The sequence below is a fragment of the Panthera uncia genome, chromosome D1, assembly GCF_023721935.1.
Source record: "Panthera uncia isolate 11264 chromosome D1, Puncia_PCG_1.0, whole genome shotgun sequence".
Lineage (NCBI taxonomy): Eukaryota > Metazoa > Chordata > Mammalia > Carnivora > Felidae > Panthera > Panthera uncia.
The window spans coordinates 7,455,931-7,478,470 of NC_064808.1; the positions used below are offsets into that span (position 1 = coordinate 7,455,931).

The 22,540-nt window shown below is 42.2% G+C and overlaps 2 protein-coding genes and 1 long non-coding RNA gene across 5 annotated transcripts in view; 2 read left to right on the plus strand and 1 right to left on the minus strand.

The window, feature by feature from the left end:
- The window catches only part of RTN3 (reticulon 3), a 59,358-nt gene extending 46,308 nt beyond the window's left edge, over window positions 1–13,050 (minus strand). The window contains exon 1 of the mRNA XM_049644325.1: window positions 12,772–13,050. Coding sequence (XP_049500282.1) covers window positions 12,772–12,910 — 139 coding nt within the window. The 5' untranslated portion in view covers window positions 12,911–13,050. The remainder of the gene's footprint in view (window positions 1–12,771) is intronic.
- A 39-nt stretch (window positions 13,051–13,089) lies between these two features.
- Window positions 13,090–15,327, plus strand: LOC125932062 (uncharacterized). Its single transcript, XR_007460533.1, has 3 exons — window positions 13,090–13,341; window positions 13,445–13,626; window positions 13,783–15,327. It is a non-coding gene; the product is annotated as an uncharacterized LOC125932062 (long non-coding RNA).
- Window positions 15,328–20,023: 4,696 nt separating this feature from the next.
- The window catches only part of ATL3 (atlastin GTPase 3), a 49,105-nt gene continuing 46,588 nt past the window's right edge, over window positions 20,024–22,540 (plus strand). Inside the window, exons 1-2 of one of the 3 annotated variants that reach the window (XM_049644231.1) lie at window positions 20,156–20,207; window positions 20,375–20,532. In XM_049644231.1, the coding sequence (XP_049500188.1) occupies window positions 20,487–20,532 (46 nt within the window). In that variant the 5' untranslated portion in view covers window positions 20,156–20,207; window positions 20,375–20,486. Of the gene's footprint in view, window positions 20,208–20,374; window positions 20,533–22,540 lie in introns of those variants that run through there. The other 2 variants (XM_049644239.1, XM_049644225.1) reach the window with 2 other exon arrangements.

Consider the following 22,540-nt stretch of genomic DNA (forward strand, 5'->3'; position numbering starts at 1 on the left):
GTCTTTCCAAATCTACTACCTCTCTAAACCAGTTACATAACTGCAAATCAGTAAGTTAAATGCATCCTGAGTGAGTTGTTTTCTGAGCCACAATTCTGTCTGCTCTAAATTCTGTGGCTGAGTTTATAACCTTTAAGAAATGCTCAAAACTATACCTAAAGCTTTTGCTCTGTTAAAAGAGTCCACCTACCTAGCCTTATTCTATTAACCTTTATAGGAAATCCAATGCAAACTGCTAAATATGAAGAATTGGTTTACAGATTTTATTTCAAGGGATTTGGGAGCAATAGAAAACTTGTGCCTCATATCCCCAGTTACAGCCTCTTTCTCAACATTTTTCTTTTATAAATGCACACAAAAAAATGACAGACTTGCCTTGTGAGGTCGAAAATAGAGATACAGGCTGAGAGGAAGAGGAAGAAACAAAGGAATCTGAAAGAAAATATACAGCGTGAGAATTTGACAACCTCACACAGGAATTTTAACTTCAACTCTTTTTTTTTTTTTTTTTTGGCCAAGCATCATAATTTCATTGGGTTTGAGCAAGATGGGAAAACTCAAATCTTTACTTCCATTTACTGTTTTCACTCACCTGGCAGCAAAACCTTATTTCATTTTCAAGATGCATTTCTAAAAGTTAATTTAATTTTTTGGATCAAATATTCTCACCCTCAGAGAACGAAAAGAGGAACCCCTAGCATTTTAAAACAAATATAACCTCAAGAAAGATGATACTCCCCTGCAAGTCTTTTTGGGAAAGAAAAAAATAAGAATCTTAGTACTAATTGATATTTCCTTTTAACTATTTTCAACTGCATTTGAAGAGTTAGTCACTAATATGAGCATTTAAAGTTATATACTTGGCAAATATGCAAAGTGGACCCTGATTACATTAAAAAAATCACAAATAATCCACTAGGCAAATAGGACTACATGAGAAACCTTCCACCTTCTAAAATTATACTCCTCTAAATTTGGCAACATTTATCAGAATTTTAAATGCATGTACTATCCCCACCAACCATCAATATTCTTTTGAATTTGGCCAGTTATACTTCTAGGAATATAACATAAAATATTGTCACAGAGTATAAAAACATGTTTATAAGAATATTTATAAAAGCAGTGGTCATAAATATTAGGAATAATCAAAATGACCACCAACAGGAAACTAGTTACATCCAAACAATGGAATACTTGCTGCTATGAAAAAGAATAAAGGCACAGCTATGTATGTTGATATAGTTGATGAAAAAGCAAAGGGCAGAGGTATATACATATGCCCCCGTTTGTTAACTGGCAACAAAGGGGACTAGCAAAAGGGACTTTAAGGTTTGAGGTGGGGGAGATTTGCTTCTAACTACAACCTTTGGCCCTTTAAAAAAAAAACAAAAACAAAAACAAAACAAACAAACAAACAAAAAAAAAAACCAAAGCATATAAATTATCTTTTCAGTAAATATAGAAAAAAAATTAATAAAAATAGCATGGGAAAAGCAACCTCCCCCCAAATGCCCCTAAATATACTGGCCTTTACTTGTTACCTCCTTTTTTCCTTGCAATTATAAACATGTTTTTACAAACATTAGAAATATACTTAAAATGGGGGAGATTGCTTTAAAGGACTGGGCTATAGCTATATTGTAAGTACTTAGTCAACAAATATGGAGAACATAACACCAAGACAGTTCAGTGGACAAGTAGCAGTAATTCAGTAACTCAAGACCAGACTTTTAAAATTCATTGCTTTTTAATCATAAGATAAAGCACCACATTTGCCACTACAAATGAAAAACTAGGGGCGCCTGGGTGGCGCAGTCGGTTAAGCGTCCGACTTCAGCCAGGTCACGATCTCGCGGTCCGTGAGTTCGAGCCCCGCGTCAGGCTCTGGGCTGATGGCTCGGAGCCTGGAGCCTGTTTCCGATTCTGTGTCTCCCTCTCTCTCTGCCCCTCCCCCGTTCATGCTCTGTCTCTCTCTGTCCCAAAAATAAATAAAAAATGTTGAAAAAAAAAAATTAAAAAAAAAAAAAAAAAAAAAAAAAGAAAAACTGTTTTCCGTTATTTATTTTTTTTAGTAATCTCTACTCCCAACGCGGGGCTCAAACTCACAACCCTGAGATCAAGAGTTGTACACTCCTCCGACTGAGCCAGCCAGGAACCCCATCTCTCGTCTTTTTAAAGCAAGCATTTCTATAGGTTCCTTTAATGTTTCCAGATGGGTTCATCCCTATATGCATTTACCTTCAACATTAAATCTCCACCAGATGATGAGTTTAAATTTGAATAAGCAAAAACCAAATGCTGAAAAAGCCCAATGCCAAAAATGATCCTATGAATTTGCCCATCCACCTCCACCTAACACCCCCTCCTATGGAAAATTTTAACACACAAATTCTTATGCATAACATCTACTCTGATACAAAACACAGATAACCAGTAACAATTTGCCAAAAAAGATCCTGTGAACTTGCCTATCTACCTCTACCTAACATTCCCTCCTAATGGAAAATTTTAACATACAAATTCTTATATATATGAAATTCTATTCATATATATACATATATTCATACATATATGAAAAGATACACATGAAAATGTTAGCTGGATGGTACTACTCACTGGTTTTTAATTTTCTTTGTATTTTTTTCCTTGAATTTTGTTATAGACATACATTTTTCAAGAATTCTAAATTTCTAATTTCTAATTGCCCTCTCCTTACAAGGAACAGGTAAGCAACCTTAGAGGAGAAAAAGGACACCTCAAATGGGATCTCTAACAGGTCTTCCAATAAAATTTTAGTGACTAATCTTTTTAGTCTTCACACCACTAGATTTTTAATCCTCGTAAGACTTTAATCTGCAACTGTCAAAACTACCACACACACACACACACACACACACACACACACACACACACAAACAAATCATGCCACTTTGAAAACAGGTTGTTCCATTTACTGAGTCCTGAATGCTGATAGACAATGAACTAAATACTTCTATACATATTAAATGCAATTGTTACAAACCTCACTTATGATTTAAAAAAAAAAAAAAATGAAAACCTGAAGCTTGTGTCAAGAATCAGTATTCAAATCCACACTTTTCCTGGAAGTCTGTGCCTTTCTTTTTTTATATAATTCTATCCACCAGTCAGATTACCTATCTTATATGCTAGTTACCTAAAAATTTACTAGTCAAGTTTATGTTTTAAAACTTCATCAGACCAGTAAAATAAGATCTTGTCCCCTACCTTTTAACCCTTCTCTCCCTAGCAGCATACTGAGTGGGTGAGAAGTGGAAAAACAGGTGCAAAGAGAGCAAAAGGGCACACTAGAGTAGGTTTTCAAATTTGTGTCAAGCCTGTGCCAGATACTGTTGGGGGCAGAGGGAATAGGAAGAGAGGTGCTTTGGACTGTACATGAGACTTCAGTTTTGATTTATTATTGAGGGAAAATAAACCAAATAAATCTCACTGTTTGAATTTTCTAACCCCCATTAAAATATTATTCCAACAAATTATTTATTTTAGTGACAGCTGTCCTTCAACACCAGCAGAATACAAACTATATTTTTACACAGAGGAACAAGGTTCGGTTATTAAGGCATCTTTCAATACATAAGGAAAAGTAGTATTTGAAACTTTATCTAAAACTCATATAATGAAAATTAGAAATCCATCAGCTCTTTCAAACATCTTTCTCTCTAACGTTAAAATTAAATATTCTTTTCATTACTTAGTTTTCCTGTTCGCCTATAAAGGTAGGCTCCTCGAAAAGGGTTTCTATTCTTTCTCGTGACCACAATTCCTGATGATAACTCATATCATTTCAGTAGAAATGCTAAACTAAGCCAACTAATGCCCTCTCCTATCAGAATTCCAGGGATAAACAGACCAATTTTTTCCCCAAAATTTATTCCATTTTTCCCTTATATTTTTTCTATTACTGTATCACTGAAGAGAAGTAGTGAAAGTGGGCCTCCTTGCCTCCCCAAAGCAATTCTGATTTCATGATTAAGGGTTTCTTTAAAACAAACTTTGAATTTTAGAATAATTTTAGATTTACAGAAAAGGCCCAAAGGTGGTAGAGTATTGCTTTATATCCAGCACTCACTTTCTCCCATTGTTAACAAGTTATGTTAATATGGTGGTACATTTGTTACAATTAATGAACACTGATACATTTCATTAATTTTTCCCTAAAGCCCTTTTTCTGTTCCAAAATCCCATCCAGGATACCATATCACATTTTGTCATCAAGTCTCCTTAGTCTCTTTCAGACTATGACAATTTCTAAGACTTTCCTTGCTTTTGATGGTCTTGACAGTTTTGAGGGAGCATTTGTCAGATACTTTACAGAATGTCCCTCAATTTGGGTTTGTCTCATGTTTAGATGTTCTTCTCATGGTTAGACTGGAGTTTTGGGGAAGACTACAGCTTAGGTGAAGGGCCCTCCTTCTAACATATCAAGGGTATATACTATCTCAATATGACTTATCACTGAAGATGTTAACCTTGATCCCTTGGCTGAGGGAGTTTGCCAGGTTTCTCCAGGTAGTACTTCTCCCCCATCATTCCATACTCTACTCTCTGGAAGCCAAGTCACTACGCACTTCCTACTTTAAGTCTTTTATTAGAACACTGAAAGAGTTGGGTTCCTTTGTACATTTATGGAAGAAATGTATATATAATCCAAGAGAAGAACAATCAGAACTCTTGTCGCAAAAGAAACATAATTAGAAAGTCTAACAGAAACTAAATGGACTGTGTTAATAGGAAATTGGCTACAAATATTTTAATGACCCAATTTCTAAAACAGCACTACATTTACTTTTAGAAATGTCTTACCCTTCTCCAAATAGTATTCAAGATCAATGTAGTGAATCAAAATCTCATATTTTTTTTAGGAATGAGATGGAAATTAGACTTATTTTAACATATTTAAAAATCCTGACACATCAGACTAGCCTACCACTGAGTCCTTATTCGAAATGGAGTCTAACACACCAAAATGTGGCATTCAGATGGTTACAAAACAGAGACTTTTCTGGATTAAAACCATTAGTGAAAAATACCTCAAGTCCAGACGTAAAGAAGCCAATCTTAAACACAAGATATATTTATTACAGATACAGTTTTATGGGCTTACATAAAAACCCTCTTCTTAGCACCTATGTCAATGTATCAATTTCCACAGGAATAAGTTTTTTGCAAAACTCCTAATTTGATTTTCAAAAACCAAACATTCTTCATCTGTGGTTTATGAACAATTTCATAGCAGTTCATGAACTCCGTGAAAGCTTATGCACTACTTTGTTTATATGCCTGTTTTTCTGGGAATAAAATGTCTCCAACCATTCATTTCATAAATATTTATTAAACACCTATCATAAACCAAGGACTAGTTTTAGTTGCTTAACAAAAATGATTAGTTGCTCATCCAAAAATATCTGAGGGCCTGCTTTGCACCAGGTCCTGCTCAGATATTAGAAATAGAGCAGTGAATGGGGCACCTGGGTGGCTCAGTCAGTTAAGCGTCTGACTTCAGCTCAGGTCATGATCTCATGGTCCGTGAGTTCGAGCCCCGTGTCAGGCTCTGGGCTAACAGCTTGGAGCCTGGAGCCCGCTTCGGATTCTGCATCTCCCTCTCTCTCTGACCCTCCCCCCATTCATGCTCTCTCTCTGTCTCAAAAATAAATAAACGTTAAAAAAAAAAAAGAAATAGAGCAGTGAAGAGGCGCCTGGGTGGCTCAGTCGGTTAAGCATCTGACTCTTGATTTTGGCTCAGGTCATGATCTCATGGTTCGTGAGATTGAGCCCTGCATCAGGCACTGTGCTGACAGCGCAGAGCCTGCTTGGGATTCTCTCTCTCCCTCTGCCCCTCCCTCCTCTCTTTCTCTCAAAAAATTAAATAAATAAATAATTAAAAAAAAAAGCAGTGAATAAGACAGCAAAAATCTTTACTCTGATGTAACTCGCATCTAGTGTGGAAGACAGACAATAAACAAAGTAAGTCAGATCATATACTATATAAATATAGTAAGATTGTGACAGATATGACAGATGGTAAGAAATCTAAAGCAGTGGAACCCTATAAGGTGTTTTTTCTTGTTCGATTTAGATAAGGTGGTCAAAGACCTAAAGAAAGTGAGGGAGTGAAAAGCTGTGAAGATATATGGGGGCAGAGCATCCTAGGCAGAGTGAACAGCGAATAACACTCTGAGGTAGAGGAGTGTTCCTGGTGTGAACAGTAAGGAAGCCACTGTGGCTGAAGCTGGGTGAGCAAGGGGGAGGGTGAGACCAGCATTGACTCTTGAGTGTGATCAGAAGCTACTGGAGCATTTGCCCATGAGTGACATGATCCGACTTACGTTTTTCACAGGCTTACACCATCTGTTGTATGGAATACAGACTGAAAAGAGGCAAGGGATAAAGTATAAAGACCAGTTAGGAGGCAAAGGCAATAATCCAGCGGAGCTATGATAGCAGCCTGGGCCAGGGTAACAACGGAGGTCGAGAAAAATGGTTAGACGCTGGATGTGTTCTGAGCATAGAATCAATAGGATTTGCTGATGTCATATGAAGGAAGGAGTCAAGGATGACTTCAAGCTTCTTGATTTGGGCAAAATATGGACAGAATGACTGTTTACTGAGATGCACAAGACTGTGAGAAGAACAGACTTATAAAAGATCAGGAGTTCAAGTTTAGACACGGTTAAGTATGAGACGCCCATAGACATGAAGACTGAAGATAAAGATTTGGAAGTCACCAATTTATAGATGGTATTTCAAACCACAAGATGGCTCTCATAAATGAGACCAGAGCACAGAGAAAAGTTCTGAGAAGAAAGTCCTGGAACACTCTAAATTTTAGACGTTGGGGAGACAAAAAAAGAAATTAGCAATATGAAATCCCAATAATAAGGAAATCCACAGAGTCGGAAAGATTAGTGGTTGCCAAGGAATGAAGGGAGGAATGGAGAGTGACTGCTACAGGTACAGGGTTTCTTTTGGGGGTGATGAAAATGTTCTGGAACTAGACAGTGGTGATACTTGCATAATCTTGGGTGTATATATATATATATATATACGTATATATACATATATATATATATATATATACACACTTTAATATGGTGCTTTTTATGTTATGTGAATTGTATCTCAAAAAAAAAAAAAAAAAAAAAAAAAGGAGAGGTGAAGGAGGAGAAGAACTAGCAAAAGACACAAAGGAGGAGCAGCCAGTGATAGAGCATGTGGTGTCGTGGAAGACAAAAAGAAAAGTATTATTTCAAAGAGGAAGCAAGTGATCGATTTTACCAGAAGCTGCTGATAGGGCATTTAAGATGAGGACTAAGAAGTGGCTATTGGATTTAAAATGTGGAAAACAACTAGTGAGCCCAACATTAGTTTCTATAGAAAAGCAGAGCAATACGGCACATGGCTTAGGAAGCATGGGATCAAAAATTAAATTTCTTAAAAATTTATTTATTTAAATTTGTTAGTTTAACATACAGTCAGAAATTAAACTTTTTAAGTTCAACCAATAACTGAAGTGAAGAGGGTGACTGAAAAGATTTTTATCACAGGTTGTTTCAAATTTTAAAGAGAGGCAGTATGTGTATTCAAAAGAGAACTGAATTGGACCCTCAATCCCTTAGTTTATTCTACCCTCAACTTTACAGCAACAAACGTTTAGGCATGTCACTTAATCTCCCTAAGCCTGATTCCTCATCTGTAAAATGACGCTTATATCACTATCTATGTCATAGATAGACATAACACAAGTCTTTCTCTTATTGAATATAGCTTCCAGAGATGTAGATATCTGTTTTACCTGCCTATCTGCCAAAGAGCTTTACTATATGCTCAAACATTTGTTAATGTACGGGCACAACTTACACTACAAAGCAATACACAAAGATAAGATATAAAAATCAAATATTTCTATCTCCTATGTAAAAGACACTGCGTTGCTGAAATGCTTTCAGATAAAAGGACAAAAGGGCATCTGTATCAGTTTTGCTAAAAAAGTTTTCCAGGATACCCTTCAATATCCTTAAGGGCAAGGTGCCAATGAGGAACATGTCAGAAAGCTCCAACCGCCTCTCCTGGTTAGGTTATGATGATATGCTTACAGGGAGAAATAAAACAGCTGATTGGAGAAAATAGGTATGTTTCTTCGAAATTAAAAAAGAAAATCCTAAGAGAAGGCTACCTTCTGACACACCCTTTCCTAATAAAACAAGCACCAATCAGATACAGTATTTAAAGGGATTCTCTCTGAAACTGCACTACCACAGAGTAAAAATGTCTTACATAAGTCACAAGAATGCAGTAAAAGACTTCAATGACGCAATCACAAGCAATACTGATTATAGCTAAACTTACGTGGCATATACAATTTTTCAAAACATCTGTAGCATACTCAATGACCAAAAATAATTCTAGAATTAACAGCTGTAATAAAGGAACTGAGTAAAAAGTCAAGTCAGTTTCCTGGGCAGCTTCTGAATAAGATAATTATATAAACATAATATCAACTTGATAATTTTTATCTAAAAAGCTTTACTATTAAATTAATATATTTTTCACAAGCCTATAAAGTTTTGGAGGCAGTTATAAAATTCATCATCAACAGTAAAGCTGAACATAAACTATTAAGTACATACAACAAATATGTGTAATTATTCATTTATTTGAAGCCTTTTATAATTCCACTTGGAATTACAAAAACGGTTAAGTTCTAGGATTACTGCTAAAGGGAAGTGCTTTTCTATAGAACAAACAGCCTCAAAAAAACTGGAAACCTTAACTCTCCCTAAACTTCAATGACATGTCACCAACTCCCTCACTACTAAACTTCATTTACAAGTGCTTGAAACACACACAGGATTAAAGAGGTAAGTGAGCCCCTCCCCCCAAATAAAATAAAATAAACCAGTGAGTCCTAGATCAGGATAAGTATATAATTTCCTTACCACAAAATACAATAAAAGCAATAGTATTCATCTTATTTTGTTTTTAGGCCATCTCAAATTATAAAAATTTAAAAACACTGATGTACTTACCAGCAATTTCATAAACAATCATCTAGAAATTTCAATTTAGGGTTAAGGTATGCTTGTCACACATGAGAGACTAGATTAGAGTGGTTAAATTATTTGTGAATGTGACTCTAAAAGAAAACAGTATTAAAAGAAACATTTTATTTCTGGGGAATAAAAACCATCCAAGTCAATAGGCAAATGTAAACCATACTGACATGACCATTCTTGCTGTCTCCTGTACTCTTTCTTGCTTTCACGGACAGTGTATTGTAACACACTTATGGTCAGAATGCTGCAGAAAATACTTAAGCATATATTTTCAAGCTTTATTTAAGTAATCTCTACACTTCACGTAGGGCTCAAGAGTCGCATGCTCTTCTGAATGAGCCAGCCAGGCGCCCCAATACTTAAGCATACTGATGTCATCATGCCAAGCTATCTACAAAACACCTTGGCTGCCCCTCACCTTCCTTTTAACAGACTGGCTGAGTGAAAGGGCTGGTAGCTTAGAAGACATTAATGTGAAGGGTCAAAAGCTGCAACACCCACTTTTATAAAGAGGAAAGGGGTATAAGATCTTCCTTCATTGTGAGGAAGATTATGATTTCTCACTTGAAATTCAACTGATATTTTTTATCTATACGCAGTTTGTAACCTGCAAATAAATGTATCAAATATTAGGTACTCTTATTCAGTGAAAGTGAGGATTTAAGGGCACAAAGCAAATTTGCCTAGGTCATATTGCTGAGGCTCAGGATATGCACAAGGTCATTACAACCATTAAAAGACAGAATCAGGCTTGAAATCTATATGCCTTTGGAGCTCAAATCTGTATGTTTATCACCACGTCATACTACCACTGATAATGTGACATGAATATAATACAGTTAATGTCAGTGTTAAACAGGTAGATTCCTTCCTAAGGGTTAAGATGGAAAATACAAATTACATACTTATATTTGATTGACATAATAGAATAAACTGTGAAAGTGATGCCATAAAAAGTACACAGGACAACTAAGCTTCACGAGTGAGAAAAGAAGGATTTAAAGCAAAAACTTTTTTTTTAACTGTCCAAGCTGTTTTGCTTTGAGGTAATTTCCATGAACAGATACAAGAAATGTAGCTTTATTCTGGCATCATGATATTCAGAGCAATAGTAAAGGGCAGTCTCTGTCAAGTTGTAGGATTTTAAACACTATTAAACGCTTTAAAAAGACAGTAAACCTTCAAAGTTCAGACACAGTATCTATACTTGGTGTCTAATAAAGGCAATCCCCCTTCTGAAAAAACACTAAATATTTAAGTCTCTTTTACCTTGACCTCAAACTTCTGCCTTTGAGGTCTTTGATTTTCTTCAAAGGCAGAAAATCGGGATGCCAATTCTGGCCCTTGACCACCTTCTCCCAGCATACTCTGCTGGCTGCACTAGCACCTGGGCACTAGATCAGAGAGTGTCATCACTCATTCTCTACCTTTAGGTAGTAACTAATATTTCTAAAAGCTGTTACTAGACAGGTCAGTTGAGACAAAACTTTTTCCTGCAGGACACCAAGCGACCACCCTTTCCACATTTTGAAAGTCTCTTAAACCAAGAGGAGCTTGGTGAAAGAATGTGAAAGCTGAAGGCTGACATCAATCAACACTTGTAGACTTTTTAAACAATCGAGGTAGATTTTTAAATGTCCATTTTAAATAGGTTAAATTGTGTAATAACAAACTTCACCTTATTTTCGTAGTGCAGAAGCCTAGGACATTTCCTTTGAGATATGGAGAAAACATTCTACAAGGGGGAAGAGCTTCTCCAATGGAATTTAAAGCACACATTACAGTATCTTAAGCTCAACTTTTCAAGTAGTGACCCGACCAATGAGGCCCACCAAAACTGTATTAATGCTTTTTAGATAATATTAATACCCATCTACAACAAATGAGAACTTAAGTAAGACAGTATCTATCTATTTTGCAGGTGAATCAAGAATTCAAAATCACGAAGAATCAAAAGGTCTATACAAAAGGGCCAACAACCAAACAGTAAGCAATGACAAGCGATTAAATCCAAAACACCAAGTTGCTAAGTTATAGGGAAGCTGTTGTTCATCTGGACCTTTGCCCAGAACACAAAAATTTGGAGGAGAAACGCTGGCCGTTTAAAGGGAACAAGGGTTCTAAATTTGCTGCCTCATTCCTTTATCTGGACAGCTAATCTTGACCTTGCAGAAGCTTCCTCTGATATTGTTTCTATCAAAATGGCCATAACCGCACTGGAAAATCCAACAGGGTCCAAAGCTCTTATGTGGAAATCCAGTGTTCAAAAAACTAGAGAAAAGGGGCACCTGCCTGGCTCAGTTGGTGGAGCATCCAACACTTGATCTTGGGGTCGTGAGTTCGAGCCCCACTTTGGGTGTAGAGATTAAACAAAACAGAACATCTAGAGAATATTTAAAGCCAAGATCAGAAATCCCACGTTCTTTAGAACAATCAACCCGAGATTCTGGCAATGGAGACAACGGAGTATTTTAAACCCGCTCAAAATCCTTTAAGGTAACTAAATGCAGAGCAAAATTGTCTGTACTTTCCCCGGGTTATGGCCCCCTTCCTTTGACGAAAAGGTTTTTCTTTTTTCTTTTTTTCCAAAGACTGAGTTCCTCAAAGAACCACCACCTGCTCATGGTGCATTTTTTTTTTTGCCCTCAAGAAGGCATCTGCACTGCAGATCTCTGCACGAGGGGAGCTTGCCAGCCAGCTCCCACCAGCAGGCAAACGCGTATACAATGGAAACTAAAAGCGGCCTGCAGCTTGCCTCCTAGTCTTTCACAGAGAGACAGAAGAAGGGGGTTCAACCAGCTCCTGCTTTGTCTAATTTTTCTCCCCCTCCCCCCTTTCTGCGTTAAACACTCCCCTTTGTTACACTGCGATCAATAATGGCCCAGAGAGAGCATGAAATCAAAATGTGTTGATGGCTTGGCATGACTCTATTATCTTCTAGAATATAAGCAATTGATTGCTTGTCCCCACCCCCACGCCGCGCCAGTGAAGAGCGGGCTGTGTTGCAGATGCAGCCACGGATCCATCTTGGACCATCAGCGGCTCCCTCCCAAATCTTCCCGGAGCTATTCTCATCACGCCTCCTCTCACCTCGGAGCCTCAGAAAAGCGAGCATTTAGGGAGTCTAACCACAACAAAAATTACAGGCGCAGAAAAGAGCATAGAAAACGGCTACCATGTTTCCATCAAACGTCCTGATCCTCCCCCACGGGAAACCAAAAAATATTTCTATATTTCTGGAAGACTACCACGAATTTCCGACTATGTCAACACCTGTCGGTAAACCCGCAGTGCAACCTTTGCACCATCATCTCTTCAAAACCCTAGCCAGCTCTCTCTCCTGCAACCAACCTGCCCCGATCCTCTCAATCTCTCTAATCCTCCACTAAATCACCCCGGTTCAGCCGACGGCTCCCCCGAAATGGTGTTTCTCCCCCACCTGCTGTGCCTCGGCGTTAACGCCCACTCCCCAGAATATCTCCCCGCCCCCAACCTGTTTGCCTCACACCCCGTTATTTCCTCACCGCCTGCACCACCTTACTCTCCCCTCCCCCTTAGCCCATTTTCCACCCGCTCGTAACCGGGGGCTGAAGCCTCCGGTAGGCGAGGGTCCTTTGCCTTCCCTGACACTCCAATGTCCCCCCCCCCAAGGGCGGGGTTCCCCGGGGCGCCTCACCCGCACAGGAGGAGCCGCAGCTCTTCGCCCCCAGGGCGGGGCAGGCTCCAGGGCTCCCGCCGCCGGGCGCCGAAGGCTCGGCCCCGGAGGACGACGACGAGATGGACGGAGACTGAGTGGCCGCCGACGGCTCCGCCATGGCCGCGCGAGCAAGGGCAGGAGAGGGGTGAAGAGAGATGTGGGGCGGGAGAGAGGGAGGGGAAAGAAAATAATCGGGCAGCTGGCTCTCGGAAGTCCCTTCGCTCCTCCTGCTCCGAGGACAGACTCCGACAGACTGACTGACTCAGCCGAGCGCAGCGAGAGGGCGGGAGGGCGAGCGCGAGCGCGCAGGCGCACAAAAGGCCCCCGGGCGGGCGGCGGTCGGGTCTAGGCGCCCAGCGACGCAGGGCGCAAGCGCAAGAACTGTCCCTCCGCGCTCCTGCGGGGAAGGAGGGGCAAAACTGGCTTCACCCAGCGCGGGCGCGAGAGGCCGGGGTGGGCCGCGCCCCTCCGGGGACAAGACGCAAGGGGCGTGGCCAAAGGCCAAGCCCCGCCCACCACTGCGGCCGAAGTGGGAGGGGGCCCCCGCAGGTTAGTATTTCTTCATAACTCCTTATGTGAATGTGTCAGGGTTATATGAATGTGTCGCCGGATTGTGTGTTTTAACAATAGAAGTTTCTTTTGCTTCCATTAGCTGGAGAATGTCTTTCCCATAAATTCCAGAGCGGATGTCTTTTGTCTGATGCGTTCCTGCCTGTGACGCCAATGAAAAGTGAAAACCGGAATGTGGATATAGGCCCACTGTGCAAGGTGCTTTATTCATTTTTCTGGATGTGTCGTAATCTCTGAGGCAGAGATGGCACGGTCTCCCATTTGGTAGGTGGAGCAAGATGCTATACAGAATGAAAAACTATTACTCATTCTAGTCACATTCCAATGCAGCCAACAGAACCTGCTTCATATTCTTACCTTGTTTCTGTTCCCAAAGAGGGGTCCACCTTGGGTCTTAAGGTTGTCCTTTCCTCCAAATAGGCTATCAAGTAAAGAAGACATATTTTGAAGAAAAAATAGCTGAGCTAATGAGAAGAAGAGCCCGGAGATAACATCCTGGCTGCGGCTATGGGGGGATGGTAAAATGAGGTATTGAGAATATGCCACAAAATACATACAATTGAATTTTATCCATAGCCTAAATGGAGTCCTTAGTAGAAAATTTATTTGAAACCAGATATCTAGCTTATACTGGATTTTGTTCGTTTTTGTTTGTTTTGTTTTGTTCTGGTCTCCTCTTTGGTTGGATTGTGAAAATCAAAGCCTTCTCCATACACGAGATCAAAATACTTGAAATGTGCATGATTCTTTTAAAAAGGGGAATGTAAACTGGAAATGGCAAAAATCAAAACTGTAGGCCTTGTGATTGCTAAAGCAGCAATCGATGACCCGAAGGGCAATTGCAAGATCAGCAGCCTCATGAAGGGGGAGGTGGTTTGCCAGGCAGCAACAGAAAGGACAAGTGATCTGACCATTGGAAATCTTCTAGAACAGGAAGTAGACTACATCTGCCCTTGGCACTTTTTAAGGTCAGGTAAAGCCCAGATAGGAAAAAAACTGGCCATTGCAATGCTCTGGAAAAAAAGGCACAGAAGATTATTTCCCAAAATAATACGTGGCAAATATCTTCCTCTGACACTTACAGCATCAGTTGATAATGCAGCAATCTGTCCTTTAGATGACAAAGGGAAATGGAAACCAATCTGATAACCAAGCCAGTTATCTACCCATTCTGATAAATGCATATACTTTAAAAATGTATGCTATTAGATGCTGGATAAGAAAATGAATGAGGCTGGTCCTTAGCCCTGACAGCCATTGCTAGGCTCTTAAGGAAAGGAAAGGAAACCTGTTTTCATGGTAACTAGAAGTAGAGAAAAGAAGCTAAAAATAAAGGTACGGATGTCTTGGTGGTCCTTTCATACTCTTAAGATTTCTTCCGTAAGAGACCTTTGTGCTAGGTCCAATTCCTGAAACTGTTTTTCTTTCCTGCTCCCTCTTGCTGTACCAGTAAACTTCCCTGAGACTGACTCTTGCGTGAGATGTTATTTGTATCTATGATTTGTTCCACAAATGTTTACTGATCACCTGCTGAGAGAATGACACCATCCTGGGGAATGTGGAGGAATCAAAAAAATATGTTTGTCCTGTCTTCAGTGAGCTTACAAGCTAGTTGGGGCTCGAAAATACTCGCATAAAAATAAAAATTAAATGGCAACCAAAACAACCCTAAACAACACAGAACTGTAGTGTTCTGATGAGATGGCAACTCAGTCGTATGAATTTAAAGGGAGAGGGAATAGGGGCGCCTGGGTGGCTCAGTCGGTTAAGCGGCCAACTTCGGCTCAGGTCATGATCTCGTGGTCCGTGAGTTCGAGCCCCGCGTCAGGCTCTGTGCTGACAGCTCGGAGCCTGGAGCCTGTTTCGGATTCTGTGTCTCCCTCTCTCTGACCCTCCCCCGTTCATGCTCTGTCTCTCTCTGTCTCAAAAATAAATAAACGTTAAAAAAAATTTTTTTAAAGGGAGAGGGAATCATTATGGAGCTGGTAGTGGCTTGGGAGGTTTTATGAAGAACAAAGTCAGAGTTTGGAATGGTAAGGAGGTCATTAAAAGCAGAGAATGGTGTGAAGCAAATGAAGCGGCTGCTTTTGTGCAAGTATACAGTAAGACCTCCTTCTGGGCAGACCAATCACTGGAAAGCACTCCTTCCTCCCTGCCCAACCCATGATGCACTTCAATGCTGGCTTGTTTAGCAGAACTTGGCCTAGATTTGATCCCCTCTTGCCCCTCCCCTCCACAGGCTGCCTTAGGGCTACACACAGACTACACGGCCATCTGTGGTGGCTAGAGGGTCAGAAGTGTGACTCTAGAAAGGTTTTTAGGGTGTGGTTAGCCCAGTTGGCTAGAGCCAAGGGCTTGAATTGAAACAAGAGGGAGGTAAAATGGGAAAGATGTGTCGGGGCCAGAGTGTGGAAAGGCAGGAATACAGCACTGAGGAACTGAGGGTTCCTCTTAAGGCCAATGGGAATATGGGGGACCCAGTGAATTCAGTGAGGTTTTCCGACAGAGATGGGCTCAGATGGGATTATTAAAAAAATGTTGTTTCAATGCCTATTTAGTTTTGAGAGACAGAGCGCGAGCAGGGGAGGGGCAGAGAGCGAGGGAGACACACAATCCGAAGCAGGCTCCAGGCTCTCGGCACAGAGCCCGACGTGGGGCTTGAACCCGCGAACCGTGAGATGGTAACTTGAGCCGAAGTTGGACGCTTAACCGACTGAGCCACTCAGGCGCCCCTCAGTTGGGATTTTTGAAGTGTTCACTGGAGCATAGCCACTTCTCAGTTCTGTGTAGCAATTTTTTTTTTTTTTTTTCTGGAGTAATTTTTTCCTGCTGAGGCACTGAGCTGGGCCTCTTCTTCCTTGGCCCTGTCCTTAGAGGACTGGTGTTTACACAGCTAGTTTCCCACCTCGGCTTCTAGGCCATCTCATTATCCCATTTTTTTCCCCCTGACTTAGGGGAAAAAAAAAGGATATATTTTAATTAAGAAACCTCTTTGAATATATTCATATGTCATGTATATAGGAGTATATATATTCAAGAACAGGCCCACTATAAAGTTTTCTTCTATTCTTAACCCCTCTCCAGCTACTAGTCTCCTCTACACACACATAGGTAAATACTGTTAGGAGCTTTTTGTGGCAAATGCAAAGGTGAAGAGAGCAAATCTTCATCCTCATTCACTCTTTTTAACATAAATGATAGCATGCTATACACAGGTTGTTGCTTCCTTTCCTTAATAGTAAATTCTAAGGGTCTTTCCTGGTATCTTTTTTTTTTTTTTTTTTTTTAAGTAGGCTCCATGCCCAATGTGAGGCTTGAACTGACTGAGCCAGCCAGGCACCCCTCTGGTATCTTTTTGAGGAAACGGATAGCTGTGCTGTTGGCTGAAATAACAATGATGAAGCAGCTGATACGTTTTGAGATTTTACTGTGTTACCACCATGTTGAGGGCCTGATATCTGACTTTTTCTTTTTAATTTTTTTGATGGTATTTATTTTTGAAAGAGAGAGACAGAGAGACAGAGCATGAGCAGGGGAGGGGCAGAGAGAGAGAGAGAGAGGGAGACACAGAATCCGAAGCAGGCTCCAGGCTCTGAGCTGTCGGCACAGAGCCCGATGTGGGGCTCCAACCCACGAACCATGAGATCGTGACCTGAGCTGAAGTAGGACGCTTAACTGACTGAGCCACCCAGGCGCCCCTCCAACTTTCTGACACCCTGTCAGTTGGGGTTGACTATTTTCTTTTCATAAACTATGCCACCAAGTCAATAGCTCATTTTATACACAGAGCAAAGTAAGGTAGATATTTAAATGACACCCAGAGATGCCAGAAGTCCAGTCTGTCCCTTCCAAGGCCCCAGACTGTTGCTTAAACGTGGATCTTAGGAGTAGGCGGTAGGAGAAAAGGCTGAATTGGGTCCCAGCACAGTCACAGTGAGTGATAATTATTTACTTGGCTATTTACCCCACAATACTGTGAGTCTCTGGAGGACAGGAATGTGTCTTACTCATATATCAGCAATACGGCCTAGCCCTATGTCTGGCACATAACAATTCTGGAAAGCAATTTTTGGAAAGCTTTGGGACCTGAGTCACAGTGGATGTCACTGCAGAAAACAATTTTGTTACTTGTGTGCTTCGTAAAACACTTGGTTATCTGGAATATTTCTGACTTTGTTTTGCTTTTTCCCAAATGACTACGGTTACCAATATTTGAGCACCAACTAGGCATCAGTCATAATTGCCCAACACTTACATCACATTTAACCCACAACAACTCGAATCATTTGGCAGTAGATAATGAAATAAGTTCAAAGAGGTTTAGTAACTCCCCCCAAGTTTGCACAGCTAGTAAGCATCAGAGCCGGAATTCAAAGACAGGCTGGTCTGACCCCAAACACTGTGGCCTTAGCCATTCAAACATATCTACATGTCACCTGCTTCTGGAAAACCACAAGGAAAGCACAGACTCTGGTCGTACCACATGACTCAATTCAAAGTGAGATGGCTAAAGGCAGGCTGTAATCAGTATTATCAATATTGAGCATTTTATTTATTTTTTTTAATTATTTTTTTAACGTTTATTTATTTTTGAGACAGAGAGAGACACAGCATGAATGGGGGAGGGGCAGAGAGAGAGGGAGACACAGAACCGGAAGCAGGCTCCAGGCTCTGAGCCATCAGCCCAGAGCCCGACGCGGGGCTCGAACTCATGGACCACGAGATGGTGACCTGTGCTGAAGTCGGATGCTTAACCGACTGAGCCACCCAGGCACCCCAATATTGAGCATTTTAAATGTCTACTGTTTTGATGACCCTGGTTATTGGCGAAGAAACAAGGACACTAACAACAAAACATTTTTTCTCGTTTATAGGAGTTGTTTTCTGAACTGTGACTAATCCTTAAAATCTACCTATAATTTGTACTGTTGTTCCAAATGCAACTAACACTGACTTTGGTGATATTATATTGAGACAGATGTAATGTCAGCGTTTACTGGTCACTTCCTGACAGGATGGACTTCAGCGGATCTCCGTTGGGAGCCCTTAAAATAGAACAGGGTATTTTGTTCAAAAGCAGAAGTTAGGGACTTAATATGAAGGGAGCAAGAAAGTGAGTGAGCAGTTAGGTGTCACATATCCCTTCTTTATTTATCTGTTCAATAAATATCAGTTTCTACTATCTGCTTGGCATTGTTTGAAACACTGTGGATACAACAGTGAACAAAAACAGACAAAACTTCCTATTCTGATGGGAAGAGAAATGAAAAGACTATGTTTTACTTAGGGGCAACTGGGTGGCTCAGTTGGTTAAGCATCTGACTCTTGATTTTGGCTCAGGTCATGATCTCATAGTTGTGGAATTGAACCCTGCCTCAGTCTCTTGTGTGGACAGCGTGGATCCTGCTTGGGATTCTCTCTCCCTCTCACACTCTCTCAAAATAAGTAAATATTTTAAAAGACTATGTTTTACTTAAAACATAATAAGTCATATGGCAAGAAGTCTAATGAAAATGGATGAGGAAAGGGTCTAGAGAATTCTGGGATGTATGTCCAATTTTAAATTCTTACACTGTATGTTGCAATTGTGACCAGTCATTGGCCTTTGGCCCCTCTCTCTTTCTGAGCATGCCACATAATGCCCTGTAGCTGTGACACATCCTGTAGGGCCTGCACACCTAGTGTGAAACCCCATTAGCCACTTGCCCTGATGTCCCTGTCTAGGTTTTTGCTGGCCTAAATGGACTAGATCTAGACTCTTAAATCTAAAGCCTCAAGGAGAGTATTCAAGTGATCTTGAGTGTTTGGGAAGAACAGGAAGGCAGGGGAAAAGAAATCTAAACATGGTCTCTCTAGTAAGATTAGGCAGAATTATCTCTCTCTCTTCACCTCTGTCCTAATCACTCAGGCACTAAAAACAGCTCAAAGGCTTGGCAAGGCCTACAGGTAGCTGGAAGGAGGTTCTGGGTAGGTTATAATAGTTAAGGCAGAGGCAGAAGAAAGTATACTAATTTGTCTAATGAAGGGGGGAATGGTAATACCAAGAGGTGGTGGTGGTGCTGGGATGGCTGCTTTAGCCTCCTATAAGCTCCACCAGCTACTTAGCTCCGGTAACTGCCCCTACCCCAACAAATCCCAAATAACAAGATTCTTCCACTGTGGCAACTGACATTTTCTCAATCATATGTGAAGTGTGAATAAAAGCATTTTTAGAGAACCTGCTTTTGCATTGATCAGTAAGTTGCGCTTGCAAAAGTAGTTTCAAAGCAAGCTCCTGTAAATCTGACATTTACCAGACATGGCCATAGCTTAGGCTGGACAAAGCCTGTGGAAGGAGACTCATTGGAATTTCTTAGCTATCAGAGCGGTGGTGATCCTGCACCACCAGCCTTGGCCAGGCAGGGGATTATGGGGTGAAGCTGATGATAGTGGTAATGAAGTCACGGCCTCCTCTCCTTGTGAAGTCAAAATCGTTAAAAAACCAGTGACGCTCACGTCATCCAGGTTTGAGGCCTCCCTTCCGTCCTTAGACACCGAAACCGTCTCAAACGCGGCGGGTAGGGGCTGAAGGCCGGTTACCCCAAATCCCTCGCCCCCGACCGTGTCTCAAGATCAGGATCCCAGCGGGGCTCGCGGGCGGGCCCGGGCTTGAGCGGGCTCGCTCCTCCCCTCCCCGCGTGGCCTGTTGGGAGTTGTAGTTCAGTCGTCGAAGAGCCGCGCCCAGTCCTTTCTCTTCCGCTTCCTCCCCGCCCGGGATGAGTGCGCAGACGAGGGACCGCAGGCTGGGACTCAGAGCGCCGGACTACAATCCCCAACGGACAGCCGCCCCCATTGCGCAGTCCCAGGTAGCCAGCGGCGCGCGCGCGCGCGCGCACGAGCACACGCGTCGGGCGGGCGGGATTCGGTCGCTCGCGCCTCCCCCACCCCCGGCCCGCCCAAGCGCCTGCCGCGCCTCGCAGACCCGCCCCGTGTTCTTTCCCTCCAAGCTCTGCGTCCCCCTCCTTCTCCCCAGTTTCTTCTGGAGCCCAGGCCCCGCCCGTTTCCCGCCTCTTGGGCCCGGTTCGTTCTCGCCTCTGCCCGCCCCTCTCCGCGCCCCTGCTGCTTGTGCTGAAGGCGGAGGCTCCATGTTGTCCCCTCAGCGAGCGGTAGCGGCTGCCTCGGGAGGAGCAGGTGAGGTGCCCAATTTCCCCCGCCCCCGCCGCCCTCCTGATTATAGTTCCAAGGAGACCGCCCGGCCGCACCGCCGCCCTTTCGGTCCCGGGGCTTGTACCGCGCGCCCCTGCCCGGGGTACCCTCGGCCGCGACTTCGGGGCCGGGGGCTGGTCGCGAGGATCGGGCGCGGGCGGCGCCTCGGCTCCCGGCTGGGAGCGGCCGCCTTCGGGGGTCGGGCCCTGCGCGCTGGGGAGGCCCGCAGTGCGCGAAGGCTGGTGGGGCGGGCGGGCGGGCGGAGTCCCGCAACTGCGGCCCCGCCGGCCCCGCCCTGGCCGAGCGGCGCGCGCTCCGGGGCTGCGGCCCCCCTCCCTGCCCGGCACTTGGCTCGCTCGCTCGCTCTCTCGCTCGCGGCCCGGGATCCGGGGGCCCAGGGAGCGGGAACGTAGATGGTCTAGGGTCAGCCTTTGGCAAGGCGCTGGCGGACTCCGAAGTGTCTTGGGGTTGGAAGCTTTATTTTCGTGCTAACGACCTCGAGGCGCTGACAAGTATTAGGAGCGTGGATTTTAACATCGCCCTTCTTTCCATGAACGAGATCAAAGAATGTGGCCTGAATTGGTCTTTAGGAAGTTCTTCTAGGACGTTAGGCACCGTACGTTGTGCCGAGGCGTTCCCGAAGACCTAACAAAGAGCAAAAGTATTAATCAAATAGAGACCGTAGGTTGAAGGATAGATACTTCATCTGTCATTTTACCCAGCTTTGTTCTTGGCTTGTGCGTCAACTGAAATCGCCTAAAGTTTTACTCGAGAAACCTAGAAAAAAAAAAAAAAAAAAAAAAAAAAAAGGAACGTTGTTTGGAGAATCTTAAATCCGAGCCCTCGAATCTGAGTGCGAAGTTGGGTGCAGTGTTTTGTGAAAGGGAGAAAAGAACTAACGGACCCCAGAACGTCACTTCACATTTTGGCTTGCCTTTGGAGAAGCAAAACCTACGTGGTTTTAATCTGTGTCAGGTGTTCAGTGTTGCAGTGAACTGAAGTTCAAATTAGTGCTTTTTTCGACTTTGTACCAAACTAGCCTTGTAGGCTAGAAATCCCTGTTTCTGCTTTTACCACCTGTATAGGAAACGCTTGGATGAAACGGATCTCTGTAATAAAAGAAATAACACTAGTGCAGCACGTTGTTTTTTTAGCTACCGTTTACTAGCTCATTGGGATAATCGTGAAATTAAGGAAAATAACGATAGGGGATAAATGTGTGTACTGGCATAATTTTCTTAGCGTTCACTAAATAGGACTTGTTTCTTTTCTTTTTTTTTTTTTTTTTAACGTTTATTTACTTTTGAGACAGAGAGAGACAGAGCATGAACGGGGGAGGGTCAGAGAGAGAGAGGGAGACACAGAATCCGAAACAGGCTCCAGGCTCTGAGCTGTCAGCACAGAGCCCCATGCGGGGCTCAAACTCAGGAACTGTGAGATCATGACCTGAGCCGAAGTCGGACGCTCAACCGACTGAGCCACCCAGGCGCCCCAATAGAACTTGTTTCGAATGGGCTTTTTAAAATTGATTCTGCGTTGCAGCACGTGTGTTTTTCATTCTTCTGATTTCTAAATCTTAGAAAAAAGTTTAAATGCATACTCATTATTTAAAATGAGATAACAGAGAATTGTAAGAAGCAAGAGATCAGTATAAAGTTGTCTGACCTCCCCAAATCCCCAGTGCTAGGTCATTTAACAGTTTGGTTAGTATCCTTTTAAGATTCCTATGAAGCACCTGGGTTGTGTGAACTTGTTTGAGAACCGGTTTAAAATTTGCCTATAATGACTAGGCATGCCTATTAAGTTTCTCTGGCCTTGTGAACTGAGAAATTGTTCACGTAACAGATGCATTTTAAAGTTAATCTGAATTTGAAAACATTTCCCCAAGTTATCTGAAGTTTTAGGAATATATTGTGTAAAAAACATCATGGCAGGGGAAGGGGAAAGTGAGGGGAAAGCTTTTGTTTAAAAGAAAAAAAAAAGCTTTAGTCAC